This window comes from Otolemur garnettii, unplaced genomic scaffold, assembly GCF_000181295.1.
Source record: "Otolemur garnettii isolate 467f Iridium unplaced genomic scaffold, OtoGar3 scaffold00008, whole genome shotgun sequence".
Taxonomy (NCBI): Eukaryota; Metazoa; Chordata; class Mammalia; order Primates; family Galagidae; genus Otolemur; species Otolemur garnettii.
In genome coordinates, this window is record NW_003852403.1 from 13,773,747 (window position 1) to 13,783,142 (window position 9,396).

Sequence of the window (9,396 nt, forward strand, 5' to 3'; positions counted from 1 at the left end):
CCGCCACAAGGCCTGGCTATTTTTTGGTTGCAGCCATCATTGTTGCTTTTGGCGGGCCCAGGCTGGATTTGAACCTGCCACCTTAGGTGTATGTGGCTGGCGCCTAAGCCACTTAAGCCACAGGCACTGAGCCCTATCTTCTTATTTTTAAAGAGAAGGTAGAAGTCAGTCAGAGAACTAGTCAAATTGCTAGTTTTTAAATGTTGCAATCTCATAAATGTTAAAAATACTTTGAAGTTCAAAAATATTAAAATACTTTGATGTGGCCTCTGGACTTCCAGTTCTGTTTGTTTTGTTTTGTTTTTTGAGACAGAGTCTCACTCTGTCACCCTGGGTAGAGTGCTGTGGTGTCATAGTTACAGCAACCTCAAACTTTTGGGCTGAAGAGATCCTCCTGCCTCAGCCTCCTGAGTAGCTGGGACTGTAAGTGCCCACCACTATGCTCAGCTTGTTTTTCCAATTTTTAGTAGATGGGGTATCCCTATGTTGCTTAGTCTAAAACTCTAGAGCTTAAGCAATCCTCCCACCTTGGCCTCCCAGAGCGCTAGGATTATAGGTGTGAGCTAGTGCACCTGGCCAGGACTTCCAGTTCCTGAACTTTTAGAGACAGGGTCTTGCTCTGTTGTCTAGGTTGGAGTGCAGTGGACCAATCATAGCTCAGTATAACCTCTAACTCCTGGTTTCAAGAGATCCTACTACCTTGGCCTCTCAGAGTGCTGGGATTACAGGTATGAGCCACATTCAGCCTCAGTTTCTGGACTTTTTTTTTCAGTATAGTGTCCAAATGCTTGAATTTAATCCTGGCTCTAGCACTTACTTACTGTGTGATTGTCAGTAAGTTACATAACCTCTCTGTGCCTTAGTTTCCTGTAAAATGGGAATAAAAACAATACTTTAGGGGGTTGTTCAATATGCTCATAAAGCCCTGAGCACAGCACACAACACATGCTATTTCTTCTCATTATTATAGTTCTAACTAGATCCTGCTTTACTTGAAGTCTCCTCTGCTCTGGGCTCTGAGTTCATGCCCTCTGCAACTTCAGTCAAGCTATTTTCCTTTTCTGGGCCTCTGTCTTGTTGCCTGAAAGGAAGACTCATATCTTGCCAAAGATGTTCTAAAATCTCTGCTCACCTTGGCAATGACTTTCCAAAAATCCAGAGCTCCCAGACACGGCCCACTCCTGGGCAGAGTAGAGGGAGAAGGTCTGGTATGTGTCTAGCTTCCTTACCTTCTAGAGCCTAAAACTCTACTCCTGCAGACATTCCCTTTGGGCCCATGCCTTTGCTGTCTCCTGGTACTCTCCTTTAGATACAAGAGTATGCTAGGGGCCAGGGGTTCATGCCTGTAATCCTAGCACTCTAGGAGGCCGAGGCAGGTGGATCGCTTGAGCTCATGAGTTCAAGACTAGCCTGAGCAAGAGTGAGATCCCATCTCTACTAAAAATGAAAAACTGAGGCAAGAGGATCTCAAAATCTCAGAGTTTGGGGTTGCTGTGATCTATGATGTCATGGTACTCTATCAAGGGTGACAAAGTGAGACTGTCTCAAAAAAAAAAAATATGCCAGGATTGGACAAGCTGTTATCAGTCATTCATACCTTAGCAGAAGCAGGTTTGAAGCTAGCTTCTCATTACCGTATTTCATGGTGTTTTTCACTCCTGGGAAATGTTTCTTGAATTGCTAAATCTATAAGAGACCCATTAGCTTCCAAGTTTCAAACACCCCCTATTCTCAAGGCACTTTCAGAATGCTTGTGTAATTTATTACTAATCCTGTCCTTGACTGCCAGGTGGATGTTTTCCTTTTTGTTTTATGATGAAGAGTCTGAGGCTCAGAGTCTGGGTGACTCACAGGTATTAGACTACAGTGCAGGCCAATCCAACCCCCATAATCCCAACAGGCTGCTTCCCTCTCAACTGGGCAAGGCCTTCTTTCTTTTGGTAGGTCCCAGCCAAGTGCCAAGGGGTCCTACGTGCTGCGGATAGGAAAGGGGTGTCTGGAGGAAGATGTGGCATTTTTTTGATTTCAGGTGATATCCCCAGCTGGGACAATGAAGAGGACAAATCAGTTTGGATTTCGAACATACTTCCAAACCCTCCTTTGCTGTCTGCTGGACCTACAGCAGCCCCCCCAGATACCAATTCAGATAAAAATAACACTAGCACATGGAAATTACGGCTATCCCTCATGGGTCTGCAGAGGGCATTATAGCTCACATCTTGTGTTCTCGTCTCCTTTTCTAATCCTCTCACAATCCCCTGTTGTACTCAATATTTTTATCACTGCACAGATGAGGAAACTGAGGCTCACACAGCTAGACAAACAATTTGGCCTCCAGCCCATTTCTGTTTTCAAAAGTGAGGTCTTCTGAGGGTCAACACTATTAAAAGCTGGAAGACAGGGTAGGGTAAAGAGTACTACGGGGTTGCTTCATTTACTTATTGAGAAAACTGAACTGGGAACTATTTCTAAGGTTGGATGGGAGGCAGGTACATGGATGAGATGACGGTTCACGCATTCCTTGTCCCTGTCTCTCAGACATCTTGGGTTTTCCTGTTTCTGCACAGGCACCTCACCCCGCAAGGTCACCTTCTATACTGGGTGCAATTCTATCTATCCATCGAGTCCAAGGACCCTCCCATCTATAGGAAGTTCCTTGACTATCCCCAAAAGGCTTTTCCTCCCTCCTCCAAGGGCCCAGAAGGCTGGCACCAGCTTGTCTTTGCCTAGGGGGTTCCTTTGTCACAAATACGAGCCTTATCTGCCCAGCTGGATTGTCAGCTCCCAAGGGGAGGCCATGTGCTTGGCATCCGGGTGAGATGCACACCCGGCATGGGCCTTGGGCCTTGCACACATAGGTGCTCTATTAGTGCTCCCTGATAAGGAGCAGGCAGGACATGTCCAATTGTGGGAGTAGGCAGGGACAGAAAGTGATGGCTCACAGCAGAGTGGCCAAGGACAAAGAGCTGCTGTTCCAAATAGCTTTTTGCCCCCTGTCCAGGTGCAACCCAAAAGGTTGGGTATAGAGGCTGGGTGGTGCCAGGCCCATCCTGGCCAGAGCTGTATGTAGTACCTGCAGTGAGAACCTGGAGCAGGGTGCATGCTTCACCTGGGAGAGGAACATACTTTGGCTGGGTCGCCTGCCCTGGTGTCTCACCTTGCCTTGCTGGGCATCCAGGGGTACCCTCAGTTAGGGAAGCTCCTGTGGCTCCTCCCACCCCCCCAGCCTTGAATAGTATCGGGTTCTCATGCTAATGGAGGGGCCAGGTTTAGGGAAGTCGGCTGACTTGCACTGGGCCTACGGCTGGGGTGTGGCTGAGGCCAAGGTTCTTCCCCACTCTTGGGGCACCAGGGTATAGTACTGGCTCAGGCAGGTGATGGGGCTGTCCTCTTTTTGAGCAGGTCTGGTGGCAGCCTTCAAGATTGCTACACCGTATTCCCTGTACGTGTGTCCTGAGGGGCAGAACGTCACCCTCACCTGCAAGCTCCTGGGCCCTGTGGCCAAAGGGCATGACGTCACCTTCTACAAGACGTGGTACCGCAGCTTGCGGGGTGAGGTGCAGGCCTGCTCGGTGCGCCAGCCCATCCGCAACCTCACGTTCCAGGACCTTCACCTGCACCATGGAGGCCATCAGACTGCCAACAGCAGCCAGGACCTGGCCCGCCGCCATGGGCTAGAGTCGGCCTCTGACCACCACGGCAACTTCTCCATCACCATGCGCAACCTGAGCCTGCTGGATGGCGGCCTCTACTGCTGCCTGGTGGTGGAGATCAGGCAGCACCACTCAGAGCACAGGGTCCACGGTGCCATGGAGTTGCAAGTGCAGACAGGTGAGGGTGTCCTGTTGTGACAGCTGGGAGTCTGTGGGGCTGCATGTCTGATGGTGTGACCACGTATAACACTGTGCTGGGTGAGGTGTGAGGCAGTATGGGTGACACTCCAGGGTGTGTGTGTGAGATGGAGTGGCCAGGGTGTGTGGAGTGTGGCTATGTGGTTAGCTGATGTGATGGAGAAGGAGAGTACACAAGACTCTGTTCGTGACAGTAGAACTTTTTATTTATTTATTTTGAGACACAGTCTTAAGCTGTCGCCCTGGGTGGAGTGCGGTGGCGTCATAGCTCATAGCCACCTCCAACTCTTGGGTTCAAGTAATCCTGTTGCCTCGGTTTTTCTATTTTTAGTAGAGACGGGGTCTCACTCTTGCTCAGGCTGGTCTTGAAGTCATGAGCTCAAGCTATCCACCTGCCTTGGCCTCCTAGAGTGCTAGGATTACAGGTGTGAACCACTGCGCCCAGCCAACAGTGGAACTTTTTAATGTGTGAGGCTGTATGTACCTGGGCTTGGCGTGTGACTGTGCTAATGATGACACCATGGCTGTGGTCGGTATGGGTGATAATTAGACTATATGCACCTTGGGGTGCAAGTCTGTGGATGGCTGAATGGCTTTCAGGGACGATGTGTATGTGTATTTGTGTGTGTGAGTCCAGGTGAGAATGCAAGAGCTGGTGGGCCAGATAGAGGTGTGGGCAGTAGCAGGCATCCACATGCCCCTGGGGGTGGCATAAGAACGGGCACGGTGAGAACATGCCGGGTGTGTGTGTGTGTGTGTTTGCGTGTGCATGTGTCCATGCACGTGTGTGCATACATGTACAGGCTCCAGCTGAGCCAGCACTGCCAAGCAGGTGCTAGCCTGAGTACCTGTGATAGGAGGGGGACACTGGCCTGGACAAGCCTCCCTGACCTCCTGGCCCTGACGCCTGCTTGACGGCCCTTCTCTTTGCTCCCACAGGCAAAGATGCACCATCCAAATGCATCGCGTACCCATCCTCCCCCCAGGAGAGTGAAAGTAAGGGAACATCCTCTTGCCCCTGCTGGGCTCTCTCCTCTCTTCTGTCCTGTCCTGGACTCAGACCCCATTCTGAACTCTGGACTCGTCATCCTCAGCCCCAGGCTCCCATTCCTCGTCTTCTGCTGCCCATTCCTTTTGTTTCCTCCTGTGGCAGACCCTGAAAGCCATCCCCCTTCCGCCTGGCTCTGGAGTCTCTGCTCCTGACGCCCTGCAGGTGTTATGCCCTGGCGGTGCCCACTGATCAGGGGAAGGTGCCGGGTGGCACATGCTGTGAGCGCCATCCTGCCCACCAGCCCTCTGCAACTGGGAAAGATCGGGGGACCACGGGAGTCTTCTTGGCTTAGGATTCAACTACTTAAAGTTTCCCTGTTGTGAAGGAGGAAGGAGGGGGGGTCATGAAGGGGAAGAGAACTTTTCCTGAGCTCCTACTGTGTGCTAGGCATTGTGCTAAGTCCTTGTAAGTATTATCATCTCCGGGAATTCTTATAAGAACTCTGTGAAGTAGCATCACATCTTCCTCTGTACTGTGAAACAGGCCCAGAGAGATGGTACAACTTGCCCAAACTAGCACACAAAATAGCACAGCTGGGATTTGGCAGCAGCCTGCTTAGCTCTGCTCACTGACTTTTTCCCAGCTTGGGTGTGGGGACAAGAGACGACTGGGCGTGCAGTGCAGCGGGGGCAGCCTGGCCCCTGCGTTGGCCCAGTGGGGTGCCATATAGGCCAAGGGGGCACTGTCTCAAGGGCACCTGCGTGCTCAGTCTTTGGGACACCACCTTCTTCTGGGAGAAGGTGTTCTTGGCCTCCACGTCCCTCTGTCCACCTAGGATGTGTCAGGCATGTGGTTTACAGCATCCTTTGCCTAGGCTCTGGAGATACATATGTGTCCAGGAGGACGTGTCAAGAACCTAAGCCAGAATGGGGACAGCTAAACTACAGCCCCAGCCAACCCCCAGCTCAAAGGCTGTAGTCACTCTTCACTCAAACTACTTTTTTTTTTTTTTTTTTTTTTTTTTGAGAAAGAGTCTCACTCTGTTGCCCTGGGTAGAGTGTGGTAGTGTCAGCTAGCTCACAGCAACCTCAAACTCTTGGGCTCAAGCCTCAGTCTCCCAATTAGCTGGACCACAGGTACCTGCCACAACACCTGGCTAGTTTTTCTATTTTTAGTAGAGGTGGTCTTGCTTTGCTCAGGCTGGTCTTGAACTCTTGAGCTCAAGCAATCCTCCCACCTCAGCCTCCCGGAGTGCTGGGATTACAGGCGTAAGCTACTGTGCTCAGCCTCAAACTACTTTTTTTTTTTGACCAACAGACTGGCCAGGAGCAAAATAAGAATATGAGATTTCATCTGAGCCACCCTCCACATGGGACTGAGAAGTCTTGGCTCAGACTCTTTTCCCTGCACACTGCGGAGCCAGTGTCGCCTCGCCCAGCTACAGCCACTGTCCTCACTTCCTTTCTGGGTGGCTCCCTGTTGAGCAGGGGAAGAGGCCTCTGAGCAGCCCCTTCCTTCCCACGCAGCAGGCTCGTGACTGTGGGCACACGTGTGTCCGTGCACAGGATGGCCAATGTGGTGTGACATTCACTTCTCCATGGCTCCTTCCACTCTGACCAACCACCTCAGTCCCACTTCTTCCTCCATGAACTCTTGCAGGGCTGCAAGGGCCTGAGAGACAATCCTCTCTGCCACCAACCCCACGTCAGAAGGTGGGGAAACCAAGGATTGGCAGGTGACAGCACTTGCTCCTGGTCTCTCAGACCCGGAGCCAAAAGGACCCATGTACACACCCTGCCTGAGCACTGTGCTGTCGTGCCCTGTCAACACCAGCTTTCTGACAATTAGGTCTAAGATACCAGTCTTGGGGACAGAGCCAAGAGATATCAGGATGATGCTAGAGAAACCAGGTGTGGCAGAGAGAGGGAATGGAGCTAGATCACTTTTCTTGATCTAGATGCTAGAGAAGCAGCTTTTGGAATTCAGAGAAGAGAAAGAATCTGGGAATCCAGGAGTCAGGCTGCTAAGAGCCCAAGGGTGATGCAGAAACCCTGAACTTGGCAGTCAAGAGTGGGTCAGGCTTCCTTTCCTAGGCATCTCTACCCTTGGGTTTTGACATAAATGTATAAGGGATGCAAAGCTTTACTCTGGCCCTTACTTCCCTGAGGCACTGTCTGCTGTGAATTGGCTGCTTGGGGACTGAAGAAACATCCTTGCTTCTGTATCAATGATTAGGGCAGGGAGATGGCTTTGATAACCTCTCAAGTTCCCTTCTAAACTCTTGGTTCTAGCAGTCTGCAGATTGAGCACTGTGGCAGATATGGTCCTGTCTGAAAAGAAACTCAGCTCTACTTCTGGGCCAGGTGTGGGGGCTTGGGACAGCACTTGCATTCTCTGGGTACAGCTTCTCCACTGAGAATAGGAGCAAGTGTGTCTCTTTCCTTCCAACAGGGAGGCATTCAATGTTATCTAAGGGGCTGAATCAGGGGTTAAGAAAACTCTGATGTCCTTGGCGCCTAAGAGCTGGTGAGTAAGACGGTAGGGAGTGGTAGGGACTGTGAAGAGCACCTAACCACCAGGCTCGGGGCACTGCCAACTGCTGTATTAGGGTTTCCAGAGTCACTAAATTTTCAAGCAAAGCCAGATTTTATGTGAACTCTATTATAAAATGTTGGCAACTAATAAAAAAATAAAAACACTGTGTGGGCCATAGTTGCAACTTGCATCCATTCTAATGATAGACCATGTGGTTACGAGCACAGATCTGAAATCAGCCAAACTGTTAACCTCTCTGTGCCCTAGTTTTCTTATATGGAAATGGAGATGATGATTATAAGTACTTCTTTTCCACAGTTGCTACGACAGTAAAATGAGATACTATATGTCAAGCACTAAGAACCACGCCTGGCATGGAGCACCTGCTGTGTTAAGTGTCGGCTGCTGTTTCTTCTGGAGAAACAATTCTAGGCTTGACTTTCCAAGTCAACTCATCCATTGCCCTGTGATAGCAAGCTGTGGCCACGGTCCTGTTTTCTAACAGTTTTAGAAACATTTGCCTATGGCCCAGGGCTGGCTGCTGGGTGTTGCTGTTGACTATTCTTACCTTTGGAAAGGCCCCAGCCCCTGCCCCCTCTGACAGGTGCCCTATAGCCAGCCATGGTCCCCAGTCAGTCTAGCGATGGTTTTAGCCAAGAACTTATTAGAGTTTTCCTTCTCATCTTCCGCCCAAGCCTCTTAATGTTATCCTTGGGAAGCTGGAGAGTAACCAGACTATGAAATAACATGGAAGTCCAAGTCAGCCTGAGGTGGGGGTAGATAACGAGGGATGAGACTGGGGAGGGTGGTGCTCAAAAAGCTGCTACATTGCTGAGGAGCTGTGGTTTTTCAGTGAGTCCAGGGAAGGGGGCCAGGCAGCTCATCTCCCCAAGAGACGAGCTGTCTACTCTCACCCAGCCTTGTCCCTGGGAAAGCAGAGAGCCCCACCCTTAGCAGCTGAGCTCCCTCCTCCGCATATACCCACGGGGTACCTGGCTGAGTAGTCCAGGCCCCTCTACCCCTCCCTGCTCTGTAAGGGCCTGGCATAGTCCTCGGCTGCTTCTGCCAGCACCTGATCACCTTCCCAGGATAAGCCTGGCTTTGGACGGTGACCAAGCTACCTCCCCAGTGGGTGTCAGCCCAGGCACTGGCCATGTTTGGGGAAACAGATATTGCCCACAATAAGGCCCTTTGATGGGAGTTTGGAAATAAATACCGAAACGTCTGAGTTACAAATGTCTTTACCTTCAATACTCCACATCAGAACACAGCCTTGCTAAGATCTGCAGGGGACCTGCTGTGAAGTGGAGCAGAACTCGATATGTAATTAGCATAGCAACTGTTCCTGTACCAGTAGGTAGTTCTGAAATGCCTGAAAACAGTTTATTCTCTTCTGCAGTGTGAACAAACCCCCTAAAAGCTTGTTTACACCATCAGGTTGTAAAGCAATACAAAAACGCCCTTTATTCCCAAATACATAGTGCACAGGCAACGTTTAGGCCACAGCCCATCCATCTCCCAAAGTTCTCTGGGGCAAAGTTACCACTGTGACGAGGTATCCCAGCCACCTTCTGGCCCAGGGAAGGGGTAAAACTGGGAAGGAAATGCACGTATGCTGGCTGTGGTTCTGAGGGCACGTCTGTTCCCAGCCAGACTTCTGCAGTCAGCAGATGGACTAAAATAAATCAAACCTCCCCATGCTGCTGGGATTATGAAGCTGTACAACTTTTTGGAGGGCAATTTAGCAATAGCCTAAAAGAAAACACACAATTTTTGGCTCAGAACTTTGAGCGCGAATTTACCTACGGATGTACTTGCCTGGGTGAATAAAGATGTGTGTACAAGGAGTTTGTTGCTGCATTATGAGTGACATTGAAAACGGAAGCAAACGACATGTCTACCAAAAGCGTTCGGCTTCAATAAATTTGGGGTGAGCTGTGTGATAAAACACTAAGTGGAGTGAGGCAGGCCCCTGTGTGGATGTAGAAAGATGTCTAGGCTCAGCGCCTGTAGCTCAAG

At 50.4% G+C, this 9,396-nt stretch overlaps 1 protein-coding gene across 1 annotated transcript in view; it reads left to right on the forward strand.

The window, feature by feature from the left end:
* Positions 1-9,396, forward strand: part of VSIR (V-set immunoregulatory receptor) — a 24,184-nt gene that overhangs the window by 8,519 nt on the left and 6,269 nt on the right. The window contains exons 2-3 of the mRNA XM_012801360.2: positions 3,403-3,831; positions 4,791-4,847. Of these exons, the coding sequence (XP_012656814.1) occupies positions 3,403-3,831; positions 4,791-4,847 (486 nt within the window). The remainder of the gene's footprint in view (positions 1-3,402; positions 3,832-4,790; positions 4,848-9,396) is intronic.